The sequence below is a fragment of the Lutjanus erythropterus genome, chromosome 6, assembly GCF_056507025.1.
Source record: "Lutjanus erythropterus isolate fLutEry1 chromosome 6, fLutEry1.hap2, whole genome shotgun sequence".
Taxonomy (NCBI): Eukaryota; Metazoa; Chordata; class Actinopteri; order Lutjaniformes; family Lutjanidae; genus Lutjanus; species Lutjanus erythropterus.
This window is the reverse complement of record NC_139322.1, coordinates 32,627,475-32,642,971: the sequence shown is the minus strand read 5'-3', so window position 1 is coordinate 32,642,971 and position 15,497 is coordinate 32,627,475. Positions and strand designations below refer to the sequence as shown.

General features: G+C 37.8%; 1 protein-coding gene across 1 annotated transcript in view; it reads left to right on the top strand.

Annotated features, from left to right (window-relative positions):
* The window catches only part of mtor (mechanistic target of rapamycin kinase), a 107,218-nt gene extending 94,975 nt beyond the window's left edge, over window positions 1-12,243 (top strand). The window contains exons 47-58 of the mRNA XM_084721693.1: window positions 712-847; window positions 1,876-2,023; window positions 4,314-4,436; window positions 4,957-5,039; window positions 5,884-5,956; window positions 6,036-6,110; window positions 6,725-6,860; window positions 8,509-8,574; window positions 8,674-8,754; window positions 9,026-9,106; window positions 11,031-11,136; window positions 11,715-12,243. Of these exons, the coding sequence (XP_084577819.1) occupies window positions 712-847; window positions 1,876-2,023; window positions 4,314-4,436; window positions 4,957-5,039; window positions 5,884-5,956; window positions 6,036-6,110; window positions 6,725-6,860; window positions 8,509-8,574; window positions 8,674-8,754; window positions 9,026-9,106; window positions 11,031-11,136; window positions 11,715-11,730 (1,124 nt within the window). The 3' untranslated portion in view covers window positions 11,731-12,243. The remainder of the gene's footprint in view (window positions 1-711; window positions 848-1,875; window positions 2,024-4,313; window positions 4,437-4,956; window positions 5,040-5,883; window positions 5,957-6,035; window positions 6,111-6,724; window positions 6,861-8,508; window positions 8,575-8,673; window positions 8,755-9,025; window positions 9,107-11,030; window positions 11,137-11,714) is intronic.
* The last annotated feature ends 3,254 nt before the right edge of the window (window positions 12,244-15,497 follow it).

Below are 15,497 nucleotides of genomic sequence, written 5' to 3'. Positions count from 1 at the left end.
CCTCACTATTTGGCATGATCCAGTTACAGCTTGCAAGTAATTAATTTTACAAATCAGTTACCAACATTTGTAACTGGCAAAGGGAGCCTTATTGTATGTTAATCAGATATGTTCATTTTATATGCCAAATGAGACTTTTTGTTCATAACTTAATAACCAATATGTGATGAAGCAGACAGGTATAAATGCTACTGATGGAGAAGACAAAGTAAGCTGAATAAGCAATGAAATCTGAGGTTTAACAACGTAGATAAATGCAGACTCACTATTTGCTAAACAGGTCACTGTTTCCCTTTTCATCTAATGTGTTGTAACAACTTATTAATGATGTATAAATATTTACAACCTAATTAATAACCTGTTTATAAACAATTTATATATATCTCATTGTACTGAGTTATCCACAGCCCTTCATATCTGTTGTCTTGGAGTGCCACTCCAAACCAAGGGTGGCTGCAACGTTAGAGATTATTGGGACAAAGTTTACTATAAGTGTGATGTGGTTCTTACAAAATCACTCATTGCCTGCTCAAACTCTCTAGACACAGCCTCAGGCAAAGGTAATGGAGATGCAGCTGCAGAGCAGCAGGAGGTAGAATCCAGGAGAAAACAGCCACTGCTACCAAATCCAACCATATAATGACCCTTACATAATGCCTTAACCCCTTTCCAGCAGTGCATCAATGTTGTGTTTTGTGGCGCCCTCTGCAGGCAGCAACGGCCACGAGTTCATGTTCCTGTTGAAGGGCCACGAGGACCTGAGGCAAGATGAGAGAGTCATGCAGCTGTTTGGTCTGGTCAACACACTGCTGGCCAACGACCCTGCGTCCTTGCGCAAGAACCTTAGGTAGACACACAGTCGTGTTCATACATAGACACACACAAGAGCTTCACACACCCAGGCTTTTAGGTTATGAGAAGTGGAAGTAACAAAATTAACTGATAATAATGTTGGTGATAGAAATGCATGTGAATTGTAAAATAGAGGTGTAAAAATGGATGTGAAATGAAAAATGGAGCAATAAATCATCAAATGATTTGATGAAAACAGTTGTGATATGATGAAAACAGAGTCATGTTTCATCATTTTCCCTCTTACATTCATCATTCACAACACAAAATTACCATTAATAATTTAAAGAAAGCAGCCTCAAGGGTGGAAGTAACAAAAAAAGTTGAAAAAACTGAAGTGATGAAAATATTTATGAATTAATAATGGGGAATGTGTGTGAATTGAAAAATCAAGTGATAAATTGTCAATTTATACACTTGATTGACATTTTATTTGAAACAGTGATAATCAACTGAGCCGAACTTTCATTATTCACAGTACCCAACTGACATTTATCCTCTACAGCAAACAGTCTTCATTACTTCCCCCAAAATGTCAGTCAAAACAAATGCCCACTGACTAACTCGATTTAACGCCACCACATCTTAATAAAAGCTCATGCGCAGGGCAGGCCTAAAAGTTGAGAGCCAAAAACCCAATCTGTTAGTCGGTGGGCATGGTTTTTGGTTGACATTTTGAGCAGAAGTGACAAAAATTAAATGATAAATGGTAATTTTGTGGTGGAGTAAATGATGAAACATGACTCTGTTTTTATCATATCAAGACTGTTTTAATCAAATATTCTGATAATTTATGGCTCTATCCGTTTTTACCCCTCTGTTTTTCAATTCACATACATTTTCATCACCTCCATTTCTATCAGTTCATTTTTGTACCTTCCACCCCTTGTGCATGATACAGCACATTTCATGCATGTCTCAAGCACACACACCTGCATGCTCTCGCAGTTGAGGACATGAAATTGAGAAACAAAATGATTGAAACCATGCCAATGAACTGTATGTTTGTTTGTGTTGCATCAGCATTCAGCGCTACGCAGTGATCCCCCTGTCCACCAACTCGGGCCTGATTGGCTGGGTGCCCCACTGTGACACCCTGCATGCCCTCATCAGAGACTACAGAGAGAAGAAAAAGATTCTGCTCAACATTGAACATCGCATCATGCTCAGGGTGAGGAGCCACTAACATCCATTAGGTTTCTACTTCCTGCATTTTAATGACTGAAAACAGACTGAATATTTCATCTCCTGACTACATGTGTGAGAGTTTTCTCACCCAGCAACATTAAGATGTTAGAAATAATTAAAGTACATTCCCAGGGTGGATTTTAATTATGCTGTTCTCAAATAAGTATATTTATCTGTAAATGGACTTACGTGTTTGCATGTTAACTCACTGTTTAATGTCAACAGTTGCAAATTTTTCCTTTCTTATATAAAACACCCATACTAAGTACAAAATAGATTAATCATAGCTGAGGAAGCATCTTTTTTCAGTGATTATACTGATGAATACCAATCACCCCTTAATGAAAACACATTCACAAGTCCCTAATTGTCACAAATTAACCACATATCTCTGCCTCAGAAAGCCCAATTAGTCAGAGGAGAACACACACATACATAATCCTCCTCACTAAAATGAAAGTGAAAGTGCCTCAGATGTCAGATGGGAGCAGAGACAGAGCAGGGTAAGACCCTGACAGTGGTTTGATTGAAAATGGTACACTGACACAGGCGTCGCAGCCAACCAAAAATAACATCAAGGCTACAGGAGCAGGGCACGGCTGAGGTTCAAGTCTCATTGGCCCACAAGGGGATGATGACATCATATCCAACCATGATTCACTGGTCAACAGGATAAAAAACAACAGACCTTGTCAGACTGTCACCTCCAACCCGTCTGCCAGTTGTCCTTTAATCACAGAATGTAGTAGCAGGGATCATTGTCAAACAGGCCTTTTGCTTCATAAAAACTGGGCATATTTTCAAAAAAAAAAAAAACCTGATGAAAAGCTGGTTTCATCAGTAATAGTGAAAACTGAACCAAAACATGACCTGTGCAGTTTGCAGTCTGATTTCACCCAGATGAGAGAACAAATTGAGGCAGTTAAACTAAACCAACCACACATTGTCTACTGCTGGCATGTTTTAATTAAGATTCTGACAATATTTTCAATTTACTAAGAGTGTTTGAGTTATTAATGATGTGCTACATTCAGTTTAAGCTTTCTAAATGGCAAGATATTAAGTTGCCCAGTCAATCAGTCAGGCCATTAATCAGTTTCAGATAAAAGATGAGGAAGATGGGAAAGTGAGACAGTGACAGATTGTATTTTTTTGGAGTGAGTGTCATTATAGTCGTACAGTTCATTATAGGTAAAGCATTATTCTGGTTATTTTCAGCTCTACCTCAAGTTTGCAGGGAACTCTGCTGTTGATACTCACCTTCAGGGCAAACACAGGTTCCTACATCTGAACCCACACAATTATTAAAGCAATTTATTTCAAAACAGTTAACACTTTTACTCTAATGGGACCTGCTTACACCCAGTTTGTAATTTTCCATGACCTGAAACAAGCCTCTATTTTAATATTAACACAATTTTCTAGATGTAATTACAGTATCCGTCCAAATATTTTGCCCAAATATATCTACCACTTGAATTCACTTTTTCACTGTCATAGATAACAACATTCAGTATATAGTCCAACAACATAATCAGTCTAATTTCATTACATGATAAATTACACTTAAACCTTGTCCACTCATTTCCACTCCCTACCAGACCCATTTTTGTCTTTTTAGGGGCTGATGGGATCTTTCGGGGAGATAGCAGGTCAAGAGTATATGCCACATTAAAGTTGTGTGCATCATCTGAAAGCTGTTTCTAGCCATAAATCTGTAGGAATTGAGCGTGTAAGTGCATTATGATTGCGAAAATAATATAAAAAAAATAATAAAAATCATACTGTAAATATGATAGTAAGGTAATTAATGTCAAAATTAGGCAGGAAGCAGATGGGTTTGGACAATATAAAATATTTTGATCAGCTTTTAGAACTTGCGTTTGTTCCCTGTGGTTGTGTATTGCATAACGGTGCTTCAGGTAACTGAATGACATCAGGCTCTGCTGTGAAGTAAGTGATGACATCTCGAACACAATCAGTCGTCATGGTGGAGGAGGCCCATTCCATTCCATTCACTTTAGTTTAGGTTAAGTGTTGGTGTTTTCCAGTACTCTCTGGTAGCTTTCCAAAATTTTAAGCTATTTTACAGAAACATATTTAAGCAAAGTAAAGTAAAGTAAAGTAGCAGTTTGAGTTGCCATATTTATTTGAAACTCCATCTCATTCACTTGCACCCGGAATTGAAAATGAATTTAACTTGCATAAACTTGCAGCATAGCGTTCTTGTTCACATTTAAAGTGTGCTTTCATGAGGGCTTTGTGTGTTTCAGATGGCCCCAGACTACGACCACCTGACGCTGATGGAGAAGGTGGAGGTGTTTGAGCATGCCGTCAACAACACAGCCGGAGACGACCTGGCCAAGCTCTTGTGGCTCAAGAGCCCCAGCTCTGAGGTAAGATACTCTTTATTTTTTTACTCTGTCAGCATAGCGGAGGATGACTGAGTGTACTTGATCTTTTCATCCATCCTCCTATTTCAGTGGTTCTGGGGTCAGCTATAGAAAAGATGACACACACATCTATAAATTAATATTTTCTGAAGTGGCTGAATTGGCAGTCAGTATAGAAAGGTTTTCATTTAATGCAGAGCATACAGTGAGGAGTGGGAGACTTTTTTAAGTGTGTCTCACTTTTCTAATTATTTAGGTATGTACAATAGTGAAATAAAACTGTTGTGTTCCCTGAAGAATCAGTTTTCTGGGTTGTGTGTCCTACTTTCAAACCACTGACTTAGCAGGACTTAACAAACAGACCTTCAAATTGAATCCATTTTTAGGAACATTAGCACCTCGTGTGCCTGATGTTCTGCATGTTCAAGTGTCTGGAAAGATGTATCAAGCAGCCTGCCAGAGATCTCTGTGCCATTTTCCACACTGCTCTGCTCTCATAATGCAGCTGTTATTTCTCCTCCAGGTGTGGTTTGACAGGAGGACCAATTACACCCGCTCCCTGGCAGTGATGTCCATGGTGGGCTACATCCTGGGACTGGGAGACAGGTGCATTTCTCAGCCAAAAGCTGTGCATTATTTTGAGCAGATTGTTTATTACTGTTAATTTGTTAACAAAAATTAAGACTAAATATGTTAGTCAGTGACCTTTTGTTTATGACTCAGACAAGACGGAAAAAAAATCATTAAACACTAACTGTGATGATGTCAACATGTAATATTAATTTATAAAAAGACAAGACGTAATTGTAGTTAAAAAAAAAAAAGAAAATTTGACCAAAGTCTGTCTTTATTTTAATTGACAAAAAGAACAGACAAAATATCAGAACTTTTTTTATTCAATGCCAATTCATTGGGCCCATTTTTGTTACAAGGAAGCTGAGAAAAAACAAATCCAATACAATGTGGCCATAAAATAGCAGGTAAAAATACCAGACATCAGACGAGAACAATTTAACTCATCACTAAAAAGACATTCAGGTTCAGCTTATTCTTTTGAGCTATATCAAGCAACTAGTATAAGGTGGTGGTGTTACTTTATGTAGACTGTGTTTAATAGCCAAAACAAACCAGATTGGCTTGGCTAGACTGACAGAAATGTTCAATATAATCTCTTGACATTAAAAATCCTAAAATGTCAACAGTTTTTATAGACTAAAATTACAGTTTTCTTTCTTTTTCTTTGGCAAATTTAAGACTAAAATTCCCTTTTAGTGAACTAAAATTGACTAAAAACAGGATGGACGTGACTAAATATGAAAAAAAAAAACAATTTTTTGACATTTGACAGTGGATTAGGGCTAAATAAAAAAAAAAAAAGTTTACAAAATTAGCATTCAGATAATGATTTCTCATAAGACATCAATAAAAGGATGATGTTTCTATTCTCCAGGCATCCATCCAACCTGATGTTAGACCGGTTAAGTGGCAAGATCCTCCATATTGACTTTGGAGACTGTTTTGAGGTGAGAGATTTTCTTTCAATGCATTATCTATAAATAGTTTTTCTATTTATTGGAGACTGATCGTTTTAACCTTCAACAGGTCGCCATGACCAGAGAAAAGTTCCCCGAAAAGATCCCATTCAGACTGACGAGGATGCTGACCAACGCCATGGAGGTATGCAGCTCTGCTGTGTCTTATGCTGTGTTAAACTCTTGAAAAGTGTGTGTGGGCCAGCTTAAAAGAGCTGAAAAAGGTGTTCGCTTCACTTTCAAAAGTCAAAGCAGAAAAATCTTTGAACAAGTTCCTATTTTTCCAAAGTTATCTAAGTGTTAAAGTCCCCCACATAAAAGCTTCACAAACTCCTCTACTGGACTTAAACTGAATCCTGTCTGAGCTGCTTCTTCTGCCTGTGTCTTCTGTATTTTAGTCAAAATAATAATTAAACTTTTCCAAGTATGCAGTGTTTTATCAGAAGTTATGACTCACTGTGCCTTCTATTTGAGGAGCAAAGAAGAAAAGGAATTACAAATGAAAGAATTAAGACATAAAATTCTGTATTATAAGTTGTCATCTCTTAAGTAACTGGAAAAGTTTTCAAAATTAGAAATAATTTAAAGCTCCTTTTAAAGCACAATTCAATTATATATGTATGTGTAAAAACACCATTTTTGATGCTACCAAATACACTGACCTCTCTATAAAATGCAAACACAAGGCAGAAACTGAATCCTCTGATGTTGTGGAAGGTTTGTCTCCGTCAGTGAAGTTTGTGTCTGATTGTGTGCCAGGTGACGGGCTTGGATGGTAACTACCGCATCACCTGCCACACAGTGATGGAGGTGCTGAGGGAACACCGGGACAGCGTCATGGCCGTGCTGGAGGCCTTCGTCTACGACCCGCTGCTCAACTGGAGGCTCATGGACAGTAAGAGATCATCAGCTGTTCAAATTCAGCACATTCACCGTGGCCTCTCACACAGTTTAAGTGAAGAAGCAAAGACATATTGTGAACTGAAATAACCTTTGTGAAGGTCAGTGCAAAATACTCCAATTATTCCAGTACAAACTTGAGAGAGTGGCACATTGAATTTAATATAACCTTAATAAAAACTACAGTGTTATCCCAGTAGTAAAGTGGAAATTGATTTGGCACATATTTGGGAGAGAAGTTGACCAAAGGCTTAGAGATGTGGTGTAGACTTCTAAAGGTCTTTGAATAAACTGAAGTAAACAAAGTAAATGAATATTTCTGGCAGACTCCCAACTACTACTGTCAGCGTTGTCTTAAGCAAGACAGTAGAACACATCAGGGTCATTATTTTCAGTTTTTATTTGAAGAAATAATAATGCAGGATTTGTAGGTGTGTATTTTGGTGATTTAAAAAAAAAAACATTACAAAATTGGTCTGAAAAATTGAGTGAAAATTGGATTCTAAAAACACCATTTATAGCACAAAAGCTCAATTTTTTTTTAACCTGAAAGAAACTGCAGGGCACATTAGTTAGAAGCTCATTAGTGTTTTCTCTCCATTTATTTCTCCACTCTGCTTTACTGTAACTATTTTCTTAATTGTCACCCTCACAGGAGGACCTTATTTAATGTAAAGCGTGGTGAACATTTTCTTCTTGCAGCAGGAAACATTGCTTTAGGGAGCATAGATAGCGTGTACAAAATCTGGAAGACAATTCACACACTTCAACAGATCTCCCCTTTTATTTTAAAATCACTACTTTTCAGTGAATATCAAGCCTTAACTTCTTGTAAATGTTAAAAACAGAGATTCAGTTTCCTGCAGGTCAGAACAGTGCTGCTGCTGCTGCTGCAATGCTTTGAAGAATGAAAATTAGAAAGAAAAAAAAAGTGATTGTGTTGTTGAAGAGAGACACCATCTGCACCAGTTTTTCAAATGTTAACTTGCACTCAGCTGTTAACCAAAAGGTTTGATGTAGGTTGCAGCACTGGAGGGCATCAGTGCTCAGCTTAGTGGGTTTATATGTTATATTATTATTATATTATATGTAGCAATGTCTACATGCAGAAACCTGCACCAGGTCACATGGTAAAATGTGTTTAGAAGGGCTCAGGAAAATTGCATTTTGACATTAAAATACTTGTATACTACTGCATACTTTGACCAAAATTTAATTGTTCAGATTTGAATACACAAGCAACACTATATAAGAAAGTTATACAATAATATAAAAAAAAGGAAACAAAAAGTAATGGACCTGTTTGTAAAGCCACATTGTCAAAGATTTGGGATATTTTTGCGATTTGGCGTCCCCAGTTTCAAAGCACAATTCACTTAAACAGAGCTGTCGTAAATATGGACGGCTGAACACGTGCAGTGACGTCTTGCTTGGTCACTCTCTTTTTCTCATCTTAGCTTCCTCCATCAGTGTCCTCTTTGGTGTCTTTGTCTCTGCCGTGATGTCTGTAAAGGCTTCTGAGCCTTCTACACAGCATTCCTCCCCTCCCTGGGCCTGAAAACCTCCTGTTATTTTGAGGTAAAATAGTTACATAATGTTACTTTATGGAAAGATTCTCACACATCTTACCTGTTTCCTCACAGCAAATACCAAAGGCAACAAGCGTTCCCGCACCAGGACGGACTCGTACACTGCTGGACAATCAGTGGGTGAGTCTACAGCACAAACTGTGACCATAACTGCTTCCCGTTTTCCCACTAATAATGTAAGAATATGCTCAAACCTGTGACTGTGCGGTGTCCCTGCAGAGGCCCTTGAGGGAATAGACCTCGGAGAAAGCACACACAAGAAGCCAGGGACCACAGTGCCTGAATCCATCCACTCCTTCAGTGAGTTACCGGCTCATTGTGTCACTCCAGGATTATTTGTTGTTGTAGAGCCCTTTTGTTTTTCTTTCTGCACGTTTTACCACAACAATACCGAGCTCTCTTGCTGTCATAAATGATTGGTGCAACTGCTGTGCGATTGCAAGGCAGCACTTAAGTCCACTTTGATTTCCTTCAGCCTCAAAGAGTGAGGCTGAGCACTTGAATTTGCTGCACTTCTTAAGTTGTTAGTAGTTGATGCCAGACTTGTTGTTGTTGTTTGTTTTCTTTTTAGTCGGAGACGGTTTGGTACAGCCTGAGGCACTCAACAAGAAAGCCATTCAGATTATCAACAGAGTGAGAGACAAACTTACAGGTGAGTTATGTAGTAATCAACAAGCACCACTAACCTACATTCACAAAAAAGGGCTGCATGATCATTTTTGCATCACAATTTTCATTTTCTCTGAAATAATATATTTAAATGATGTGACATATGTTGGGATTTGTAGGCCAGGCATCTCTGCAGCTCTACAGTACTTCACTATAATGCTCTTTTGTCACAAAAAACATTTTTCCTTCATGAAATTAGGATGTTGCACTTGGCCATATTGTGATTTTGATAATCATCCAAAATGTATTTATTTTATTCATTTCAAAATTGCGTAAGAGGATAAACCCCTTTAAATACACCATATTGGCATATAATAAGGCACAAAACATGAGAATGAACAAACATGAAAACATGAAACTTAAGCTGGCTAATGTACTAGTGACTTTCACTTTGTCTGTGAAAATTTAAGCACAATATCGTACAGCATCATCTGATTTCTAGGACAATTCGACCTGGTGGCAGCCATAAAGAACATCTATGTAGAAATAGCCGATTCTATCATGGATGGGCTTGTGAACGTATGAAGGTCATATAGAGGCATCAGTAACAATTTGAGACTGTTTCATAAGCAGTGAAAAACTCCTTGTAGTACCTTTAAGTAAATAATAAGTTAAACAATCCAACAACAACAACAGAGACACACATTAGGGCTCTTTCACCATCCCAAACCACACCTACTACATCTGATACAAATGTTATCTATACAACTAATGAACAAGAAAAAAAATAACATAAATAAATAAATAATAAGCAAAAATGAAGGTGATACGCTTACATTTAAAAACAAGAACAGGTGGCTTTAACATAAACAAGCAAAGAAGTCTTTAAGGCTTGAAAGGAGGAAACAGATCTGAGGGAAAACGGCAAATTATTCCAGTCTGATGGTGCTTCAAACTTAACAGCACATCTCCCAATTTCTTTAAATATTCTAGGCACAATAAAAAAGGCTGTTTAGTTTGTCTAAGGTCTAAGTAAATAACATGATCTTAGAGGAAATAAGAGCTGCTTTAACTATGGAGGATTATTTAAGTTATCACATTTGAAAACAAAGAGCAATGAAAATGTGATTAGGAAGCCAGTTGAGTATATCAAACAATGATGTGTGTGGTGACGACATCTCAGGACAAATTTACAAATATTACTATGAACTACATTTATATGATATCAGTTTAATCAATGTGAAATAAAAGCTGTCATTTTCTCACTTGGTGGGTAAGTAATTAATTAACTGATACAGTATTCTGAGACTAGAATCCGTTTTATTTCTAATATAATCAGTATGATGCTTAAGAGAAAATACAGAATCAAGCCAAAGCGCCAGATATTTAAGTGGGCTAACTTCATTAAGTGGAGACCCTTCAGAAAATTTAATAACCAGCTCGGCAGATAAATGATTAAGATCATGTCCAGAATCAAGTAACATACGACAAGACTTACGGCTATTTAATATTAAATTGTTTTTAGAAACCGTATTTCGATTAAATGTCCAGCCCTACTCAAACTTTTAGAGAAATAGCTTTTCTACCATTTTATTTCTTCCTTAGAAGATTCTGCAAGAAATTCAGATATCTTATTTTAAACCTCCTCAGGTCAAATGAGAGGTTCTTGTTGTACACATCACTTTGCCCGCTCTTAGAAAAGAGAGCTGAAATTCTTTATCCTGCTACCGTGCTCAGTGATTTAGTGCAGAAATGTTGTACAGAAAAGTATCAAGTGGTCAAATGTATAATTCATACATAGAGTATTTTATACCGGAGGCTAACTCGCCCCATTTTTCTGTAGAAGAAATTTTAAACAATCCTAAAAAAAAAAAAAAAACCTTGGTGCACTGATTAGTCTTTGAAATCACCAGATTGAATTTTCTGGTACAGGTTTGGTGTTTTGATGTGAGTGTTGTTCCCTGCAGGTCGAGACTTTTCACACGACGAGACGCTCGATGTGCCAACACAAGTGGAGCTCCTCATCAAGCAGGCCACATCACATGAGAACCTGTGCCAGTGCTACATTGGATGGTCAGTAGTGCTACTTAAACTTTCCTTTTATTGTTATGTAGCATTTAAAGCTGCACCTAACCATTATTTTCATTGTTGATTAATCTGTTGATTTTTTTTTTTGGTTAATTGATTTGTTGTTTGGTTCGTAAAATGCTAGAAAATGGTGAAAAATTTGAATCAATGTGTCCTAACGCCTAATAGGACATGCTCAAACGTCTTTTTTGTCCACAACCAAAAGATATTTGATCTTCTGTCAACGCGGAGTAAAGAAATTACAAAATACCTCAAAATATGTACATTTATAAAGCTGATATCAGAGAATTTGACTTTTTGACTCAAACAGATTAATAAACTATCAACATAGTTGCTAATTAATTCAATAGTTGACAACTGATCAATCAGCATTTGCATTTGACATTTTCTGCTATGAAGGGCAAAAAAAGAACAAAAAAACAAAACAAATATTGTTTTTTGACAATAAATGTTACAGTAAGCTCATCAGCAGATTGGGCTGTAGTTTTTTAGTCTTTTAGTGAGGCTTTTAGTGAACAAGACTTTGCTCGACTTAAGTGTATCATTACTTTTTGTGTCTTCAGGTGCCCATTTTGGTGAACAACCGTCTTCGGCAGCCCAAGGTTACACTTGACATTTTCTCTCACTGGTAAACCAAGAAGAAGCACTTGACTCAGACAGGTATCCACTGAAAACGTACTTAAGGAGCAGTGCTGAGCCTTTGAGAAGGATTTTTTTTGTTCTTGTTGCTGTAAAATGATCTGATTTTCCGGTGGCTTGTTTTAAGTTTATAGGAGAGCATCTTAAGAGCCGTTTTTACCTGATGATCATAATTTAACTCAAAATGCTAAACGCTACATTGTACAAGCTTTCTACAGTGGCCATATTGTAATAAGTTATGACATTTCTTACTTGACACACTGTACGCTTCTTAGAAACCCACCAGTCCGCTGTATCATTGTGTATTAATGTGACAATTTTCATTAACTCAGTTTGCCTTTAACTAACTTAAACATTCTTTACTCATGATAAGATGTAAGTCAAACTTGATTTCAGATGATCATAATGTACTGTATGGGCATTTGTGTGCCATTAAACCCTGTACAGATACCACTGTGACTGCGCTGTGTTCATTTCACTGTACATGTTGTTCATGCGGCTAAGCTGAACAGTGTGGTGTAAAACAAGATTTTGTTGTTGTTGTTTAACTTTTTATTAGGTGTTGTTTTAAAGAACACGGATAACCAAAGTGAAACATATCTGCCAACACATGCAAACACAAATAAATACAAAATAATTATATATATAAACAATGGAAGATAGGCCCTTAATTAAAGTAGATTGCTGTTATACAAATCTGGCTTTATAGTTGACACATTTTGATTGATTCTTAGATTAAAGGTACAGTTCATCCCAAATTCAAAAATACAATAGTTTTTGTTTAGTTTTATCTCTATGTGAAGTGAATTAACGAGAAACAGGCAGTATGGCCAAAACAAAAACAGACATTCTGCATCGGAATACAAATTTCAAAGAAGAACATGCTGGCTCTCACGTTGTCGTCAGAGAAACCAGCAGGAGAAACCAGTACTTCAACTTAGCATGTTTCCTGAATCTCTGATGACATATCATCGTCATTATATTATTTGTTGCATAAAAAATATCAAGCATTACTCCTTTAATGGGACAGTTAACCTCAAAATAAAAAATACATAGTTTCCCCTGGCCTGTAGCGCTTTTTCGCCATTGAGATTTTTTGTTAGTGTGAGTGTAGAGTTTTGGAGATGTCTTCCTTCCCTCTTATATAAAGGCACTGAATGTTACTTCAGTGCCAGTGTCTCTTTCCAAAATTCATGACCCAGATACTCGAGATAATCCACAGACCTTGTTGTGAACATTTTCATGTATGAAATTCCAGAAGATTCTACTGCAGAAAGAAATTACTTCCTACATGAAACTGCTAATAACAAAGTCTGTGGATTTTCTTGAGTAACCAGGTGATGATTTTTGGAAAGAGATGCTGTTTTTTTTTGTTTTGTTTTTTTTTCAATTGTACTTTTTGGTGCTTTGAGCACCACACGCCGCGTGTCATTAGGTCTGATTATTTTGGAGAAATGGACATCTCTACAGCTGATATGTCCAAAACTCTGCAGCTCTCATCTAGCTGGATAAATAGCACTACAAACCAAGAAAAAATACGTATTTTTGATTTTAGGGTGATCTGTCCCTTTAAATGTGATTGTATTGTGTGCTACGTAGGTTCACTCATTTATGGTTGGTATGTCTTTCTTCATTTGTTTTCAACTCGATGCCTTTTTGCATGTTACTACTAACAACATCCTCAACAAGTATTTATCTCACCTTGCACATTTAAGCTCTTCTATCTCATCAAAATACGTGATTTTACATTTAAAATAGATTTTCATCTTAAAAACTGCCTTCAGGACATTGCATCCTTTTCCAGAATGTAGCCACGGAGGGTCAATTCCAGAAGATGTGAATTGAAATATCTTGGCATCAAGCAGGTTTTCTCTTAAAAAGCAAGGATCCTCCTCCCACTTCTCCCCTTGTTGTTCTTCTAGTGCCCACAGAGGGCACTCTGACTCCTAACAAGACTCTTCTCCTCCATCTTCTCAGGACCTACTTTAGGAGAGGATGCACTCATCAGGACAGAGATGATGAGATTCTCCCCCCCAAAAACACAACAAAAACCAGAAATACTGTAGGTTTTGACCATTTTTCTCCCAGAATGATATAAAATAGCTTGTTCTATATTTATCCTCATCTTGAGTCCACAGGGAGACGCAGTCATTTCCAGCTCCCTGACAGAAATAAAACCGAATCAGATGGAGCAAATTGCAGAGGCAGAAGACAACTATCAATTTGGTTTCCTGTCCTGTTATCTGGTCAATGCAAGGTAGCTTCTGTTTCACTCGTGCTCATTGCTATTCCCCGTCTTATTTCTCCATTTATTTCTCCCCTGCATTCTCCTCTGAAGGTTAATTACTTATAGATAGTTAAGGATTACGGATCAACAAAAAGCAGCCCATTGATCTCTTCCCTGCCGTGCCACCTCTGCAATGTCACACTCCTTACACACTGGGACAGAGGCCTGGTGATTATCTGTTCATATCGATCGATTACTCCTCTGTTTTCCCTCCTCCCGCGCTTCCTTTACCTCCACTCTGTCACTTTCTTCCCTCCCGCCGCCAAAAGCTCATTATTGAAAATGTGACTTTTCATAGTCTGCGCCACCATTTCTGTTGTTCTTTTTCACCCGTCTAATTTGTTTGTATTTTTTCAGCCTCTCAAGTCTGCTGAGGAGCAGGCGAGTCAATAGCTCAAGTTAAATAGGCTGCATTGATTGGGAGAGGGATTTAGCTGTTTACCAACTGTGGAAATGGGCACGGGCCGCAGAAAAACAGCTCGGGTGTCTGCATGGAGCGAGTCAATGGTGACAAATGATACTCATCGGGAGACAATGCCCCTAAATGAGGGAAGGTGAAGGTCTTGGCGGCGGAGGCTGGGAGATGCAGCAGGCCACGCTCCATCAGCCCTTTAAGGTTGTCACAAGAAGTCGTCCAGGCCTGGCACCTTGAGCCAAGACATGAGGAATGACGGGCTACAGCATCACATTCATGACTACTTTCTCTCCCGCCGGGACCCGAGCCCTGTTCACTCTCACCTGTGAGTGTTTCCTCCATCCTCGGTGCTTGTGTTCCGCCATGAGAGCGCCCCTCTGGATGTTATTCCACTTCCTTGCACCCTCTTTAGCTTCCGATGACCTCCAGAGATTTTATAAGTGCTCTCTCCAGCTCTCACCATGTCTGGAGTGTAGTCACACAAACCCAAGCACACTCTCAAGATGGAGAAGATATTAATTTTCCAGTAAAAGCCTATAATTACCTTAAATTCTTCAGCTTGAATGGTCAAACATTACTCAGTAAGAAGGAGCATTTTGAGTCCATCAGTTTACTCACAACTTTAATTTTTACTGTCCTACAGTCTCTACAAGAGAAAGGTAGCCAAAACCAGATCTGCAGCTTTTAAGGGTAATTATGGTATTTTAAAACCTGATCCTATATTTATGTTTTTTTGGGTTTAAATGACTAATGGGAACAAAAAGTTTTGGTACTGGTCCAGTAGATCGCCACAGTCAGCAGTATAATCCTTGGTGACAAATGCGCCTTTCGAAGTATGACTAAAAGTGTTGTTTGTGGCACTGATGGCTCAGATTGTTCAACTGTCTGACCATGTTATCAAAAGAATCCTTACTCACATAGACCTTTTTGTTAAATATTAAAATTCTTTTTTTCAACAAGAAATGGCTGTTTTCAGCTGTTCAAAGCCACCAGTGACAAAAACAG